Genomic DNA, 19,314 nt, shown 5'->3' on the forward strand with positions numbered 1-19,314 from the left:
AACTGGCTTTGAAAATGCAGAAGTGCCTTGATGTATAAATTGCTTTAATTATGAATGAAATACACATGGTAGGTCAGTCAGGGAATCAAAGCTCCTGTTTTCACAAGCTCCAAACAGATGTCAATGTATTTTTGTTCCTTATAATAGTTCTTATCGGTTATTTTTTAATGAAAATTCCTTTGGGAATATTGGTTATATAAGGTTTATTCCTTTAGGAAGAAATATTATAATCAGATTTCCGCAGGATCTTATATTCTGTAATATTTCTTGGAAATTGATAATGTTTTACAGTGGATGTTCATTTTACAATACTTAATGTCAATCTATATTTTTTATTTGCATCTCTTAAGATGAAAATAGGTATAGTAGCTGACCAATTATGTGCATCCATCATTCTTAATGGTACATACTTCTTATAGTGTATAGCTCAACAAGTATTGAACCATAATTACAGTGTTAAGTATTACTCCAGCTAAGAATCATGCAAAATGTGATACATGATTGGAAAGCCTACAAATTTTTATTTTTGATATTTTGTTTAAAATGCTTTAGTAAACAGAAATTAACATGTAGTTTTTCGTATAACCATGCTCATAGGAGATAAAAAAATGTATAGAATGCACTGAAGAATTCAAAATTAAGGGAGGTAACTCTGTAAATGACACTCAAATACAAAAGAATCTATTGGATTTTTAATGTTGATTATCTCTTAAGAGCAGGCAGATTTGAATGAATAATTACACATTTCATAATATAGACCCATAAAACAACTTAATTACAAGAATGAAAATATGTAGCCTTTTTTGGGGTGTATCACATTTTTTAGATTTTGCATGATTCTTACAAAGACTGCTACTTTATACATGTATTGTTAATGTGTAAACATTGACAAACATTTGACAGTGACTCAGGTTTGGACCTGTTGACAAACATTTGACAGTGACTCAGGTTTGGACCTGTTGATGAACATTTGACATTTGACGCAGGTTTGGACCTGTTGACAAACATTTGACAGTGAGGCAGGTTTGGACCTGTTGACAAACATTTGACAGTGACACAGGTTTGGACCTGTTGATGAACATTCAACATTTGATGCAGGTTTGGACCTATTGATGAACATTCGACATTTGATGCAGGTTTGGACCTGTTGATGAACATTCAACATTTGATGCAGGTTTGGACCTGTTGATGAACATTCGACATTTGATGCAGGTTTGGACCTGTTATCATTCATGTTTCATGTATTACAGATTGCTAACATTAATAACTGTTTGTCATTTGGAGAGTACATGAAACAACTTAGGAACAAATATCTGAAAGATGATTTTGAAGAAGATGAAGAAAACATACGCAAGGACAGATTTCAAATGCTTAATGATACATTCCTAAAGATAGCCAAAATGGGGTAGGTTTTTTCCAATGTTCAGTTGATTAACCATCTATCAACTGGTGTTTTCAAAGGAGAGACAATAAAAATCTATATTGAGGAATTGCCTTTGAATTTTTTTCAAAGAATATTATTTCATTTCCTTTCATATTCATTTTTAGAATAGCACTATATCAAACCATGAAAATCATTGAAATATGGTCATTATAAACAATGATACTACCTTAGTGGTCTACTGGAAGTATGCTTGCTAGCAACAAGTACGGAATGTCGTATGTTCAATCCCCTGCTGCGTCATACCAAAAACTAAAATAGCTAGTAATTGTACCACCACAAACACATGTATTTAGTTTGTAAGAACCACCATTTCTGTCTATCCATATTTCTTGTAAGTGAAACTCTTCCTAAACCTCTCAAGGGATTTTGATGAAACTTGGGTATTATATGTAGATGTGCATGCAGGAATAAAGTTCCTCTCAAAGGACTCCAAAGGAAGATAATTGAACTGAGGAGTTATATGTATTTGACTTAATTTGAAGCGAGGACATTACATCCTGTAAAGCATAAAATATCTGCCAGCACTTGGACAGATTTACAAAACTTCTAAAGGTTTGATGCGCAGTAGAATTTTTTTTTATTTTGTTGATAACGGTATATTATTGATTTTTTCCAGTTTGATGAATTTCAATCTCGTACTTAGTCATGACAAAATGTCACAATTTTTTGCAATTGTGACATTCATTATCATGATTATATTTGACATCACAGATGGTAATGTATATTTTATGAGCAACTCGGCGGGTGTTCCTAGAAAAGCAGAGGACGCTTACCCTACCAGTGCACCTGGTCCATGCTCCCAGTTTCTAGTGGAGTCGGAGTTGCTCATTTACTGTTGTTACTTTGTATGTATGATTTTAGTTACTTTATGTTCTTTGTTGTATGTGTCTGTTTTCCATGTCTGGTCTTTGTCCCTGGATTATATTCTTTTGATTACCGCTATAATCTTGGTTCCCTTGATTACTCTTTCACATGCTGTTTCATAAGATTTTTGTATTGTAATGGATAATTATTTATGTATAATTGCAGGACTTCCATTATTATTGAAGAGGTTTTCATTGACTTGAAGAACAGTAAATGTTTAGAGGAAATTTTCAGTAGATCATGGTGAGTCATATTAGACAAATATTTGATGAAAAAACTGCCTACTGTCTGGAGATGTAAAACAAACCAGTATGAACTCTAAACAAGTGAAAAACAGACTTCTTCTTGAAACCTTTCAGGTGTAGTTCCACCTTCTTCAAAAGTGGACTACAAGTAACTCGTGCATATTTATTGAATTCTGCTAATATGATTTTAGACTTTGCCTATAATGGATGGAGCTATTCATGCTATTTGTACAAAAAAAAATTCAACTTTCTTGAAAAGTGCAATGCCATGTTGTTGTATCGCTAATGTCTTGTCCAGTTTGAATGTTTAAGACTGCTGTGCATCTGGGTTCAAAGTTCTAACAATCATGTGCTATCAATAAAGTCCTAACAATCATAACCTAACAATCAAGTCCTAATAACCATGTCCTAACAATCAAGTCCTAACAACCATGTCCTAACAGTCAAGTCCTAACAATCATGTCCTAACAACCATGTTCTAACAATCATGTCGCCCCGTGCAGGTCCGGGTGTTAAAAGAATAGGCCTGCAGCAGCGCTAAGCTTGTCGTATAAGGCAACTAAATAGTGCTCAGAACCCTAGCCGGGGGCTAGGCGCTCTGCCCACAGAGCCACTGGGATGTGTGCCCCAGGTGGTGGAATGGGGTACCCCTGGCGTGTTACATGCTGGGGTTGTCAGGCTATAATATGGAAAACCTGACCGCAAACCATAGTGGTGCACCGTGTTGGGAAAGATGCCACGTTCCTCGCACGTTAAAGAACCCTGCTGTGGTATTCGATAGGAGTAGGAACCTTTGCGCTCCGCCACAGGAGGCTAAACTGCCCGACCTTACCCATCCCCCTTTTTCCAGTGGCAGTCAAAATTGGTTGACCCTATTATCCTTGTTACCCATCCTTTTTTTTCATTTCATGTTCATTTTATCATCCATTTCATGTTCATTGTCTGAATATAGCTGAAATATTGCTGCTCGGACGTTAAAACCCAACAAACAAACAAACAAACTAACAATCATGTCCTAACAACCAAGTCCTAACAATCATGTCCTTACAACCATGTCTAAACAATCAAGTCCTAACAACCATGTTCTAACAACCAAGTCCTAACAACCATGTCATAACAATCATGTCCTAACAACCATGTCCTAACAACTATGTCCTAACAATCAAGTCCTAACAACCATGTTCAAACAATCATGTCCTAACAATCATGTCATAACAACCAAGTCCTAACAACCATGTCCTAACAATCAAGTCCTAACAACCATGTCCTAACAATCATGTCCTAACAATCATGTCATAACAACCAAGACCTAACAACCATGTCCTAACAATCAAGTCCTAACAATCATGTCCTAACAGCCATGTTCTAACAATCATGTCCTAACAACCAAGTCCTAACAATCATGTCCTAACAACCATGTCTAAACAATCAAGTCCTAACAACCATGTTCTAACAACCAAGTCCTAACAACCATGTCCTAACAATCATGTCCTAACAACCATGTCCAAACAATCATGTCCTAACAATCATGTCATAACAACCACATCCTAACAACCATGTCCTAACAATCAAGTCCTAACAACCATATCCTAACAATCATGTCATAACAACCAAGTCCTAACAATCATGTCCTAACAGCCATGTTCTAACAATCATGTCCTAACAACCAAGTCCTAACAATCATGTCCTAACAGCCATGTTCTAACAATCATGTCCTAACAACCAAGTCCTAACAATCATGTCCTAACAGCCATGTCTAAACAATCAAGTCCTAATAACCATGTTCTAACAACCAAGTCCTAACAACCATGTCCTAACAACCATGTCCAAACAATCATGTCCTAACAATCATGTCCTAACAACCATGTTCTAACAATCATGTTCTAACTATATACATCATTTCCAAAGTATGCCACTTTCAACAGAATCATGCTTCAGAACATCCATCGATATGGGATAACGCTGAAACCATGAAAATTTGAAAACAGAATTATTATACAATTTTTATTTTTATTGTACAGGTTACAAGGATCCCATTCTGTGGATATTATCTGTGCCACATGGGCAGATTATAGTAATGACTTTGTTCATCTAAAGCCCCGCTTTAATGCAGAAGTTGTAGAGGCCGGACAGAAGAGAGTACTTCTGGAATATCTGAAGGCCTTGTTTACCAAGTAAGTAACTGTGCCACATGGGCAGTCTATAGTAACAACTTTGTCATTTAAAGCTGTGCTTTAATGCAGAGGTCATAGAGGCCGGACAAAATAGAGTACTTTTTGAATATCTGAAGGCTTTGTTTAACAAGTTAGTAACTGTATCACATGAGGCTATAGTAATGAGTTTTAGGTCTGAAGCCACACTTCAATGCTGAAGTGGTAGAGGCCAAAAATAATATGTGTGATTCCCGTCACTTCTTTGAATAAAATAGGGTGAGAAGGATGAAATTTTTTTTTTTTCAATTTTAAAAACAACTCACAAGGTCAGCTTGAAATGTGGCTAAATCTTGCAAATTGAATGCCAAAGTGTTCAATGAAAACATAATTTACAACAACAGATTAGTAGACAATCATCATAAACAGGAAAGAAACATCAACAGGCTTTAAATTTACGGTCTCATTTATCTTGTGGCCACAGCTGGAAACAAAATGCAGCACTTTTCTCGTTAACTACTCATCACAGCAGCTCAAATTTTTAGCCACATTCTTCCTTTAGGTTTGTCATATGGTGGGATCCATTTTTTGAAAAATTCAACCACAACTTTCTGTTTTTGTTTTCATTTTCAGTTTACTTTTATATTCTTGGCTTTATAACAGCAACTATTTCACTGTACCTGTGTATAATGTTGTTTTTGTACCAGCTGCACTCTGCTCTTTTGTTTAAGGGTTCTTCATCATTTATTGAAGATCCATGGGTCGCCTTGAGCTGAGATTTTTCATCCCATTTAGGTTGTTGTCTCTTTGACATATTCACCATATCCATTCTCGTCATATTTGTTCACAATTGCGATCTCTTTACTTTTACTTTGGTACAATATTCTGTTTTTTTTTTAAGGAAACTACAGTTCAAAAACTATGATGAAAGAAAATCAGCTGCAGAGAAGTTGGTAAGGGAAGGAACACAGCTTGGTGAACTGTTCCAAAAATATGGAACATCTAAAGTGGTTAGTAGTACTGTTTTTTTTTAAGTTGCGATGTATACGGAGTTTTAATTTAGGCTTTAGAATGATGTGCTCTTACATCAATATTTTAGTGATTAAGATAAAATTTTAACTGTATATGAAGGCGTAGCACGAGGATAGATAATTTTTGAAAGATGCTTGCAAACAATTTGAAAGGGCAACCATTAAATGGGTTTTGTTGAAACTACATGTATTTTTTTTTATATTTGGGTATCAAATGTTAATATTTATTAATCGAAGAAAGACATTTCCAAAGGTAGCTAATCTATAACCATATGGTGTTTGTCTTTTTTTTTTGGCAGGTTGAAATTTTGGCAATTTGGAAGCAAAAAAGCATATAAAAAATTTTGGAGTTTCTAATTTTGGCGCATTATAAGTGGTGCACAAAGTACATCAGCCAAAGAAATTTTTTGTGGAATTCATTTTGGCACTTTTAGACAGACTACTGAAATAGACCAAAATTATCTGCTAATATGGTATTAGATTTAACATAATCAGCGTCCAGTTAAGTTGGGAGCAAGAATATTCTCTAGGAAGCCTGCTAACAATGTTTCTAGTGTAAGAGCAATGTACAAAAATAATTTATTTTCTATATGTTTTTGATAATTACCTAATTTTAGGCACAAGATTCTGTAAGTTAATATTTTGTTGTGCTCTCTGTAATAAGTTCATTGTACACATGTGCATGTACAACATTTATAAACTTCTGCATGGCCTCAATCAGGCCCCTGCACCACATAACTTGAAAAAAAACTTCTGCATGAGAAAATTCTTAATTTTTTGTGATGTCATCAAGTTATAATACTTTGATGGAGTTACCATGGAAGTTCAGAATGTTCTCAGACTTTAGTATTTTTAACATTTGTGGTGCCAGGGCCAGTATTATATTGTATGTTTCAGTGTTCAACCTGACATTCCATGTAATAAATATTGCTATCTTTCCGACCCCAGCACCATTAAACTTGCGAAATTACTGCTCTGAGAAAATTCTTAACCATTTGTGACATCATCAATTTCAAAGACTTTGATTAGAGTTACCATAGAAGTTAAGAATATTCTCAGACTTAAGTTTTTTTTTTAACTTTTGTGGCACTGGGGCCTGTCTTTTTATAGACCTCTGTAGAACAATGTATTTTGAGTAAAATTTGCATGTCATATGAAACTTCCTACTGGGCCCTCTTCTTGAATGATTGCTTAAGTTTGAGAAGTTCTTATTGTAAATTAGTAATTCTCAGACTTTGGAATAGACCTGGTGTGATTTGCAGTATATGGTGCATTCTACTTGAATCACAGATTTGTGTTTTATTATTGGTTGTTACCATCTGGTTTGTCATCAGTGATGTACCAGACACCCAGAAGTAGAGTTAGAGAATGCTGGTATATAAAGGTTAATTGAAAACAAGTCGGTATTCTAAATTGGATAGTTTTCAAGCCAATTAGTGCTAACACAATGCCTTGGAAACTTGTGCCTCTTTATAAAAATATCATCTCTATGGGAGCGGGTATATTTTATAATGAGGGTTATCATTCACATATTGCCTGTAGTAGAAGGGGTTACACACAATGAAAATATATCACACAAGATTCAAGGAGGGGGCATCATTCATTCTGTCTTTGTGTAAGCCTCTAGGCAGGAGCAATTTAGGGATTCTACATTTTTGTAAGGAGGAGAATAACCCAATTGGCCCAGAATAAAACTATTCAATGAAAAATATCATTGGGTACCTAAAATGATAGCGAATGGATATCACAAACTGATAAGAGTATTCTTGGACTTGAATGATTTATATGTTCTGTCGCCAGATCTCTGAAATACTGCTGTACAGGAAATGATGCAGCCATTTAAGTTTTATGAAAAATACTTCTTCTCTGCAGTCATCTTTATCATCCCTGAATGTCCTGTATGTCTTAATCTTCTTTACTGTTGTGAAGCCATATTGAAACCAGAGATATAACAGTATTCTTAAGTCTAAATCGGTGCATTTAGGGCATTACACATCCTTGTAAGGATTGGGCTAGTCCAACAGTAACAGCAATACATAAATATGTGGACATTTTTTATTGCTTAAGTATCAGTTTTTGTAAGGATCTGGCAAAATGTGAAAAATTCAAAAAATGCATGTCAAAAACCAATTGACAATATTGCTCAGGTTTTTAATGCAATGTTAGAAACATGATGTTTTTGACATGAGTTACCTGCCCTTGAAATGTTCAATTCCAGTGCATATCAATGAAATTATAACTCAATTTATCAACTATAACTTTTTTCCTTAATTCTGATGGTACAGATAGTCAAATTTAACTTAAAAATGGTGGGGTTTTTTTTAACCATATTTCAACCACTGCCTGATTCGTATAGAGACTGACACTTAAATGCACTACCGTAAAAAGCCTATGTATTTTATAATAAACAAATAGGAAGGTGAAGAAAGTTTCAATCAATGAAAACTTGAAATGCTAATCATAATGTTTTTTTTTCTTTCCATATTACATGTAAAAAATGATCTCTCTACACCATGCTATCTTTGCACTGCATTGTATAATTTTTGTCAGGTATGCTTTTTATTGCATCATCATCTCTCGAATTCTTACATGGATGTGTACTTAAGTCCTGCTTTATACAGTAGTTTTTTTTTTAATGGAGAGGGTATTATCATCATGAATTGTCTGCCCAAGGAATATTGAAAATGCCTTCTACATGTACATGAGCAAATAGTGTGTTTATTTCATTTAAGAATCTGAAGTTGTGTATTTGTGCAATGGCATCATTGTGTGGAATTTAACACACATTAATGAACACCACATGACCATGATTTGTCCAATAAGAATGGCCCATTCTTCTCTTGTATGATATTATTAAATTAAAAGTTTTATTTCTAATCAAAATGTAAGGTTAAAAGTTTCATTACTGTGAAAGTACTATTGTTTGTGGGGTGCCAAATTTCATGTTTTTTTTTTGTAGGGCGGCCAAACAACAAAGTTTGGTTCCCAACAAAAAGAAGAATCCCATTGATGTGTATACTGAAAACTTCAAAACCACGAATTCATTAATCCACAAACTTGTGTTTTGTCTATAATCCACGAAAATTGGTATCCACGAATTAAAGTACTTTCACAATATTTTTTATAATTTCTAATCAAAACAAGAGAAATGGACGTAATCTAGATGTCGTTATATAAGTTGTCATTTCTTTTCATTTCTTATATTTCAATAAAACTAAATAAACATGTTGTGGAACAACAGCATAAGTTTTTAAATAAGATACTGAAAACTGTGTACATGCTTCATGTGCTAGTTAAGGTCTCACTAACCACTTCTAACGTTTCCATTACTTTACACGTTAAAAAAGTAATTTTCAAAGTCTCACTGTGAATTCCCAGGACAAATGACATCTTAAAGTTGCATACTGTTGCAAAGCTTGGAAATAAGGCTTCCAAAATCAATATGCTAATGGTATGATGATTGTAGAAATTCTTCACAAAATTTACTTGAATAAATAATACTGAAAATCCACATTTTTACCTGTTCTGCTAACTGACAGCATGGAGGCAAATTACTCACACATGTAAACAATATTCATACACTTTTGTAGTTAATTACATATATGATTTTAAAGTACACATTCTCAGCTTTATTTTGACTACTTTTAATCATAATACACACAAATAGTGCACTTACTAGGTTCAGTGTGTTTTTGTACTACATAAGGGGATGGCCATTTGACCCGGAAGTGGTTATTGAGACCTAATTGAGAGTTTTAGTGAATGCTAAGGCTAGTTGGTCTTCCATAAAATGGTTTATTAAAAAGAAAATTAGGTTGGTGATCTCTGACATCATTTTTTATATGAAACATTTTTTGTTCTCAGATTTAAAGATATGTTTACCATCCTTTGTGTAGATCCTTTGTATTTCATTTTTTTCTGTTTCAGACAGAGAATGTATTCCATGCACTACCAGCTCTGGCTGAAATCCTGAAACTACGAGATACTTCAATGTTATCATTGGAAGTTATGGTGAGTACAGCAATTTTGAATAAAATAACTCAAAGTTATGGTGAGTACAACAATGTTCTGTACTATCTTTTGCATTTATGGTGAGTAACGATGGTCTTAAATGTTTTTGGAAGTTACAGTGAATACAAAAGGTTTTCAACTTAGCATTGAAAATTTTGGTGAGTACAATTTTTCAGTGTTATCATTGGGTGATATATTAAGTACAAACAATCTTCATGGTAACCACACACAGTTACAGTGAGCTCAAAATATCTTCAATTTATCAGAATATGTTATGGTGAGTAAAAAATATCTTCAATGTAATCACATAAAGTGGTGAGTACAAAATATCTTCAGTGTAATCCTACAAAATTATGGTGAATACAAAATGTCATCTGTGTTATCTTCAATGCTATCATCAAGTTTTTTTTTCACATTTCAGATACATCTGAAAGTGCATTTGAGGTTTCCTTGAGTATGAGATATCTCTATGCTGTCTTATAAGATAATGAATGCTCTTATATTGCTCTTTTCCAGCATTTTCATTTGATCTACACTGAGGGTGAATTCCTTGTCACTGTAGGCTTTTGCAAGTAAAATATGCTTCAGTTGAAGATATAGAAAGGTCTGAAAAATTCCCAACGATGTTAGAACTGTCAAATTTGCGATGCAAATTTTTGGTCGTTCCCTCTGCTGGAATTGAACTTGTACTGCTGTGACATCTATTGCAACACCGCCTGCACTAAGTCCAGTGCTCTAGATTCCTCGGCCAGCTAGGCTATATAAAAATAAAGCTTTCGCTGGCCGGGTCATTTCTCCTTGTAGGATTAATCTAGGGCTGTAACTTAGTACACGATTTATGGTAGTACGGGACAGTTCATTTTAGATGTTATTATGTAGGATAGAGGATCAAATTAATGATGCATGTCACAACGAATCAATATTATACAAAGGTCTCAGAATGTGACGACTCTATTCGCTACACTGCTCCATTGGATCAAATTGATACAGGGAAAATATATAAAAGTATAGAAAGGTCTGAAAAATTCCCAACGATGTAAGAACTGTCAAATTTGTACAGCTGTGACATCTATGGCAACACTGCCTGCACAAAGTCCAGCGCCCTAGACCACTCGGCCAGCTAGGCTATATACAATATAGCTTTCGCTGGCCAGGTCATTCCTCCTCGTATCAGAATTTGCAAAGAATGGACAACTGCAAAAATTAATACGTTTACAGTACTTAATCCCAAAGACCTTGGGCAATAACTGTTAAAGATAAAGGCTCCACAATCAATTGTTAAAGTTTGTGATAGTGCAATTACTCAATACAAAATAAAAATTGTATATACATTTGATTAATAAGCAATTTATAATTCATAATGGTGGAGGCAGTGTTATTGAATTGGTTTTTATTTTAAGGGTTTGGTGAAGAAGTACCCTGACATTAGAACAGAACAGTTGATTAGTCTGATCACTCTTAGAGGAGATATGAATAGGTCAGAATCTAGACAGGTATGGAACATTTTTATTGGTTAGAGAGAGAGTAAGGGGTGGAGTTAGAGAGAAGATATAAATAGATCAGAATCTAGACAGGTATGGAATATTTTATTGGTTAGAGAGAGAGTAAGGGGTGGAGTTAGAGAGAAGATATAAATAGATCAGAATCTAGACAGGTATGGAATATCTTATTGGTTAGAGAGAGTAAGGGGTGGAGTTAGAGAGAAGATATAAATAGATCAGAATCTAGACAGGTATGGAACATTTTTATTGGTTAGAGAGAGAGTAAGGGGTGGAGTTAGAGAGAAGGTATAAAGAGATCAGAATTTAGACAGGTACGGCCAATTTAATTGGTTAGATAGAGAGAAAAAGGGGTGGATTAACAGAGTAGATATGAATAGGTCAGAATCTAGACAGGTATGGACAGATTTTGTTGGCTAGAGAGAGAGTAAGGGGTGGTGTTAGAGAGAAGATATAAATAGATCAGAATCTAGGCAGGTATTGGAAGCTTTTATTGGATAAAGAGAGTAAGGGGTGGAGTTAGAGAGAAGATATAAATAGATTGGAAGCAGGACAGGTATTTTAAGTTTTAATTGGCTAGAGAAAGGGATGGAGTAACAGAGTAGATATAAATAGATCAGAATTTAGACAGGTACAGACAATTTAATTGGTTAAGAGAAAGGGGTGGGGTCAGAGAGAAGATATAAATAGCCCTGAAGCAGGACAGGTATAGGAAGTTTTTATTAGTTAGAGAGATTAAGAGATGGAGTTAGAGAGAATATATGGATAGATCAGAATCTAGAGAGGTATGGACAGTTTTAATTGGTTAGAGAGAGTAAGGGGTAAAGTTAGAGAGAAAATATAAATAGATCAGAACCAAGATGGATAAAGTTTGGATTGGTTAGGGAGCAGTAGGTGTGGAGTCTTAGAGGTGTGATGATAAAGTCAGAACCAAGTCAGGCACTTGAAGTTTTTATTAACAAAAGATAGTTATTAGCGAATTTATAAAGGAGATGTAAATAGATTAGAATTGACACGTGTATAATATTGGCTAGAGAGATTTAGGGTGGAGGTTTGGAGGGGGGTATAAATAGATCAGACATCTATGTGAGGTTTCATTGGTTAAAGAGTGTTGGATGATATATAAATAGAAGATAAAGATCATAAAGAATTTGTACATTTTAATGACTCTATTTACTGTTATTATGCTGGAATATATGGGACAATTATTTCATTGTATCTGTGTATAATATTGTTTTGTGGCCAGTTGAAGCCTGCCCTTTAGTGTGAAGGTTTCGTCGCCATTCATTGAAGACTGTCTGTCTGTATGCAAACCTCCTCTTAATCTACTGGTTCTAATTTTATGAAACTGTGTAGGTAGTTAGGACATGTGTAGTTGTGCATATCACTTTGAGTTTATTATTATATAGATAGCAGTGATTTACCGATTGTTCCCAGTGTAAATTTTTTCGATAATTCACACTGTGAAATAAATTGGGTAATTTCACTCTCACGCTTTCTCCCACCAAAATATTACACCACAAATATCAATCTGCCGTTCACAAAATTTTGAATTTGTGTTGAAAATAACAATGAATAATGGAGGAAATCTATATAATAAATAGGATAATCAGTTGGTTATCATGAATAACCAAAATATGATCACTCGTGCCAAGAACGCATAATGATTTAACTTGTGCGCGGAATAATTTCCGCAAACTCGTTAAATATAGGCTTTCTTCGGCACTCGTGATCATATTTTGGTTATCCACTCTTTCCAATTAATTATCTTATTACTATCCATTTAACTTTGTTGGTATTATATGCCTTTGAACTAGGAGACCTTGGAGGCATGTGTTTTTGTAGGATAAAAGATACTTTAATTGTATGCAATTACACATACAAAAGCAATTAACATCTTGTATTTATTTTCAGATGGTACAGGACATTATGGGAGAAGAGGACCCACTTAGAGTCAAACCAAAAGGAATATTTTCTCAGCTTGCTTTAGGATAGGTTATATGTATGACGATTTAGAAAATTACTTGTGTGTACCAATGAAAGAAAGATTGGGATATTTAACTTTTTTCAGCTATCTGTCTATTAGTTATTCTTTTCATGTTTATACTATGATATATATTTTGAATTTCTGTTTTAAGGAGATACATCTAGGGTAAGGGACTCAGCTCTTACAAATCATTGGAACGTTTGTATTCAGCATTTTACATCAAACTTGTGTAAGCATCAAAGTAACTTGGACTGATTTCATTCTCTTTCAAATGAAAGCTTGACAGGCTTAAGTGAAATTGAATATAATTCAAACATATCACTGATTTCAAGAGTAATGTCCCTTACCCTAGGTTAACCTCCTTAAGTAACAGTCCATATCAAAGTCAGACCTTGGCTATGGTAAGGGTGATGTATAGTGTAGAAAAACCCCTAAAAAAAAATGGTTTTTCAATCTACATGTGCTATGTTTTTGAAGAACAATAGTTCTTTCAGTATTTAGATCTGTATTTTTGAGGAAATCACAAATTCAATTCTCACTCCAATCAACCAAATCAAGAACAATAACTCTTGCAAAGTATCAATTTAAGGAGGTAGACCTAGGGTAAGGGACATAACTCATGAAATTAGTGATATATTTGTATTATATTCAATTTCACCAAAGCCTCTCAAGCTTTCCTTTGAAGCAGAATAAAATGAATCCTGGTTAATTAGATGCTTACATAAGATTGATGTAAAATGCTGAATACAAACATTCCAATGATTTTTAAGAGTTGTGTCCCTTACCCTAGGTCTACCTCCTAAATATCCAATCTATATGATTTTTATCTCGAAAGTTCAACAACCTAATGGCAAAGTAAGACTAGTTATTTGGTTCATTGTAAGTGTTTCAGAATTAGAAATAAAAGTGAATTTGGTGGGTTTTTAACATGCAAGAATCATCTACTCTCTTATTTTTTATAAAGACTGCTACTCACCGTAATTACTGGTCATGTCATCACTGAATTTGATACATATTTTCTTATTGGATATACTTTGAAGTGTGCAAAGTTGAGATCAGAGTATCAACCTAGATAATTCTCATTTTCAGTGTGACAGCACCTCTAATTTGATTGGTTAACTGAGAGTTTAAATTGACCCAAAGCCATTGGGAAAACCATGTCGATATGCAGAGATGGAAAAATCTTTATTTTCAATCCTAAATATCTTCAAAAATAGATGTTAATATTTAAAATACCTGAGATTATCTGTTCAAAAGATCATTTAAAAGAAGATTTTTTATGAATAAAGCAGATAGCTGCAACAGATTTTAAATTAGCTTTCATTATTCAAAATAAGTTAACCTGAGAGTTCTTTGAATTATTACCTGGTACATCTCCTAAACCATGAAGTGCCCATATGTTTGGAGAAGAGAACACTTGAATAAATTTCGATGTTTCAGTACATTTCTGTGTAAGGATGAGGAAAAATGTGAAGAAAAAAATATTTACATTTTGTATTGATAGGTCAAATTTAGTTAAAATGCATTATGAAAAAAATGACAGGAAAAGTTCCCTGCAATGTTTCCTTCTATAAGCATAAAAAATATCTACATCAAAGATGTTTCAGGAAATTTTAATAGCTTTTTGGCTGTTTTCTAGATGATTTGAATATATTTGCTGCAACAAAGACCAAATTGATAAAAATGATGTTTCACACATTGCCTGGTTCTTACACAGAATGGTACTTGAATATTTTTCAAATCATGATCTATAGCATTTATATACATTTTTGGAGTGCTACATGTATATGACGAACTCATCATTACTGTTTATGTGCAATATTGTACAAAATTTTATATGTAATAAATTCTAAATGTGCTTTTGAAGATTTTATTTCATTTTAGCACACCTGTCTGAAAGTCCATGTGAGCTATTGCCATCACATGATATTGGTCGTTGTAGTCTATCTTCGTGAACATTTTTACAAAACTCTTCTCCTCTGAAACTACTTGATCAATTAAACCAAACTTTGTATGATGGGAATTTTTATCTGTTAAAACACATGGCTGCCGTTACTAAAAATAGGACATAGGGACCAGACAGAAGTTTCCCCTATATATCTTCAAAATCGTTAGATTAGCCAAAGAGTATTCAACGGAACCAAGGTTATAGCAGTAATCAAAAGAATGTAATCCAGGGACAAAGACCAGACTTGGAAAACAGTCATACACAACAAAGAACTTAGAGTAACTAAAATTATACATACAAAGTAACAAAAGCAAATGAGCAACTCGGACTCCACTAAAAACTGGGAGCATGGACCAGGTGCACCAGTAGGGTAAGCATCCTCTTCTTTTCTAGAAACACCCACCGAGTTGCTCATAAAAATTCAAGTCCAGGGTAGACAAACAAGGAAAGGAAAACTATGACCTGTTGAATAAATCAGATTGCATGGTGCAGATGGATCCACCATAACGATCCACAAGTTCATGATGACTTTTTGTAGCAACATAACCCTGTTCCAGAAGCCTATTTGTTAGAGTTCTAGCGCTATACAAAAAGTCTGCGTAGTTTGGGCAAGCTCTGGCATAACTTATGAGTTGTGATATGAACACTCCACATGCAGGTGCTGAAGGGTTGTTGCAACAGATGAAAGGAAAGTTGACAATTTGGAATGAAAAGTCATCACGTTTGTTGTAAAGTTTGGTCAATGGTTTTCCTTTACCATCGATTTCTTAGTGTAGGTCAAGATATGAGGCTGACTTCACAGTGTTTGTAGTATCCTTTATCTCAAGTTTATTGGGGCAGATGGGATGTATCAAATACCCCAAATTAGGATTTTTAAAGATAATACGTCATCTAGCTAAACGATATTCTTTCTTTTGGATCAGATCAGCTATAAAGTCAGCCTCACAAGAGTGAAGAAAAAGGTCAGCAAGTAAAGGAGCACAATTTGTACCAATTGGAATGCCGACTGTTTGTTGAAAAACACGTCCATCATACTGGGCAAATATGTTGTCAATTAAAAATTCCAGCATTTTGTAAACATCTTCCTCTGTATACTTGGAAGATGATTTGGAAGTATTTCTTACAAAGTATGAGGAATCTCTATCAAGAACTATATATTTGTATCTAGGTGCACCATCTTTTTTGGGGGAAAACAACGATGTATAATGTTTTTAAGTCGGGATTTGAACTGAGTATGGTTAATAGGAGTATACAGTGTTGAAATTTATAGGTTTTAATGCTATTATATGAAACTTGTTTGTATAGCTTCTTGTGGAGTTTAGTAATCCAGTACATAAGACGATAAATCACAATCATCTTCCTTGGTAGACAGACAAAAACAGGAAAGCACAGATTTATGGTTTTCCCTAATCTCTTCTTTGGAGAATGTGGTAGCAGTATAGGTCTTATCACTGCTATTACTTTCTACGTCTACCTCTGATAATAAACATTGGATGTAAAACTTTTTGCAGACAAAAACAATGTTGTTTTGGGCTTTGTCTGCTGGTACGACAACATATTTGTCATGTATAGTAGACAATGTTTTTGCTACATCGGGGTCTTTAAAAACCGGTGTAGCCTTGGCACTCACTGACCTACTTAAAACTTTAATTCGTTTCAAAATTAAAGACCTCACGGCCTTTAACCACTCCGAAAGAGAATCAATGTCTTCTTGTTCTCGTTTTATCCATTTTCTTGCATAGTCCTCGACGGCATCCATAAAAACTTTAAAGTTATAATGCCAATTTATGGAGCCTGGTTCACGGTACTTGGGACATTTGGAAAGGATATTACGCAGAGATTCGTTTTCGATGATGGTTAAATCTCCTGTAACGACATGACCAGAAGGACCATATTTGAATGGAGAGTTTTTGCAAGAACAGTCAGGTGGTTTAGCCTTAAAGTCCTCAATCTCGAGGTTCTGCAAGAGCCTTTTATAATTGAAAATTTTGGATGCAATGGGTGAAGTATAGGAATATGAAATAATTGGTATGGATTTGTCTTTAAAATATGGGAAAATTTTGTTGGTAACGTGTTTGTGATACCGGATGTTAGCCAAATTAATTGCATCTATACCTTTGTTGACAAACGGTAGTGGAAGAAATGATCGTTTTTCTTCATCTTGACTTTTCACACAAACTGGTTTAAAGAGACTGTGGAAACCAATATCCAAAATGATGGCAATAAGTCTGTATAATGATGAGGTGGGGTCAGAAACAGGAGTGTCAAGACTTGCTTTGTAAAGGGAGTGTAGTAAAGTGAGAGGTATAGAATGAAGTTTGGTTCTAATGTGATGAAGTCGACCATCTATGGGGACATCATGTAACTTAGATGACGTATAGTGGCGATGGTCATGATTCCTTTCCGTCTTGGATTTTTGTCAAATAAATTCATCACATTCATGCTACTGTTATATTGGCTTGAAAGGTTTCTTATATTTATTATGTTGTCATTGCATCCGTAAGGTATTGCAGTACCTAGTCTGCGTATCCAGTACTCCTCTCATTCCCTACGATAGTTTTTACTTAGAACGGGACTTTTCGTAGGATGGTAATTTTTTTCTAAAATACGAACATTCATAGAGAGGATTGAATGATCTTGTTGATTAAAGTGTTAATTAATTGTCGGGAATTTGGTGGTGTTAATTCCCGAACGATGACCGCACATTCTTTTATTTAATCGTTCTTGCGTTTCTCCGACATATATTAAACCACATAAGTTGCATTCTAATCCATATATTAAGTTTGTTGATATGTAACTTAGGTTATCGTGACTTCTTGTATGGAAGGTTTTGTTTATAAGGGAACTGGAGAAGTAAGAGTCGGTTATAAGAATGTTGCATGTTTTGCAATTTTTAAAACCATTTTGATCTGGTACAATGTGGTTCGTCATCGTTGTAGTCAAATATATCATTTAAAGTGATGGAACATGGTTTGATAATTTTGAAATAGTCAGAATTTTTGTACTGGAATAGATGGTCTGGAGACTGAACGTGTGATTGGGTACTTTTAGTTGAATTGGTCTGGGCACTTTCCATACCAGATGTGTCTGTGCTAAGAATCCCATCTTGGGACACCACATTCTTACAAGACAACAGAGTGTCCGATTTGCTCTCAGGTTCGGACCTTTTTATACTGGGCGACGTCCGAGCCAGTTTTTCTTCCAAATTCTGACATGAGGTAAAAGTGTTCAGCATGGTGATGTCTATCTAGTCAAATTTTGTTTTAATCTTTTAATTCATGTTTGAGTTATTGCCCGTTTTCGCCGAACATGTTTTGCATTTTTTAATGTTTTTAAGGTCCATGTGAATAAATAACTTCACATGTACACTTGTGTGGTGTTTTAGCAGCATGTTTCTTGTACGATGACAGCATCTTAAAATGGGGTGTGTTTGTCCTGATATTGACCAAAAAACAGGTGTGGTCATCCTGATATTATTCAAAGTATATGTGGACATCCTCAGTGCTGGATCAGGAAATTTCGAAAAGGAGGGAACTCAAATGATTTCCAGTAATTTCCTATTTAATCAACACATCTTTTCGAGCTGAAGGGAGACCGGGCCCCAATGGGCAGTCTAGATTTCACATTGTGAAATGGCAATAGAGTTTCGTTAGTTAAAGCATATTTATTCACAATCAAGAGGTGTACACACAAGTCACAAACAAATACCATTAGAGAACCAACTAATCAAACAATTGAGTAAACCAGGTTATCTTGTATAGCCTAACTAGCTTCATACTTTGACGTCATTAACCTCAATCGGTCAGTATAAAATCCGAAAGTCTATTTTTTCCGAACAATAAAAAATTGGATTACGAATCAGTTAGTAATATTTTGACTGTAATCATATGGAAATAAAGTAATAATGAGAGTTTCTTATTTTCCAACAAGTAATACAAAATGACCTGGTTTATTTCATATAACCTATAAATAAATTAGAAACATTCCTCAAATGACCTGAAATCCCAATGTTGGGAACGATACTATGTGGAACAAGAATATCAAAGTAGTACAAATTTACAATATTGTCAAAAATATCGTGTGACGAAGTTTGACGTTGAAAAATAACTGTGATTAAAATTTTATAAGGGAATTA

The 19,314-nt window shown here is 34.4% G+C and overlaps 1 protein-coding gene across 7 annotated transcripts in view; it reads left to right on the plus strand.

The window, feature by feature from the left end:
- The window catches only part of LOC148598232 (exocyst complex component 3-like), a 36,621-nt gene extending 21,524 nt beyond the window's left edge, over positions 1 to 15,097 (plus strand). For 4 of the 7 annotated variants that reach the window (XM_088562323.1, XM_088562322.1, XM_088562320.1 and 1 more), the window contains 9 exons: positions 1,251 to 1,405; positions 2,474 to 2,551; positions 4,575 to 4,727; positions 5,605 to 5,713; positions 6,352 to 6,363; positions 9,662 to 9,745; positions 11,146 to 11,222; positions 11,462 to 11,477; positions 13,159 to 15,097. In XM_088562323.1, coding sequence (XP_088418449.1) covers positions 1,251 to 1,405; positions 2,474 to 2,551; positions 4,575 to 4,727; positions 5,605 to 5,713; positions 6,352 to 6,363; positions 9,662 to 9,745; positions 11,146 to 11,222; positions 11,462 to 11,477; positions 13,159 to 13,239 — 765 coding nt within the window. In that variant the 3' untranslated portion in view covers positions 13,240 to 15,097. Of the gene's footprint in view, positions 1 to 1,250; positions 1,406 to 2,473; positions 2,552 to 4,574; positions 4,728 to 5,604; positions 5,714 to 6,351; positions 6,364 to 9,661; positions 9,746 to 11,145; positions 11,239 to 11,461; positions 11,478 to 13,158 lie in introns of all 7 variants that reach the window. The other 3 variants (XM_088562317.1, XM_088562319.1, XM_088562325.1) reach the window with 3 other exon arrangements.
- Positions 15,098 to 19,314: the final 4,217 nt, after the last annotated feature.

The sequence above is a fragment of the Perna viridis genome, chromosome 14, assembly GCF_037379345.1.
Source record: "Perna viridis isolate PV_CMFRI_1.1 ecotype Kerala chromosome 14, ASM3737934v1, whole genome shotgun sequence".
NCBI lineage: Eukaryota > Metazoa > Mollusca > Bivalvia > Mytilida > Mytilidae > Perna > Perna viridis.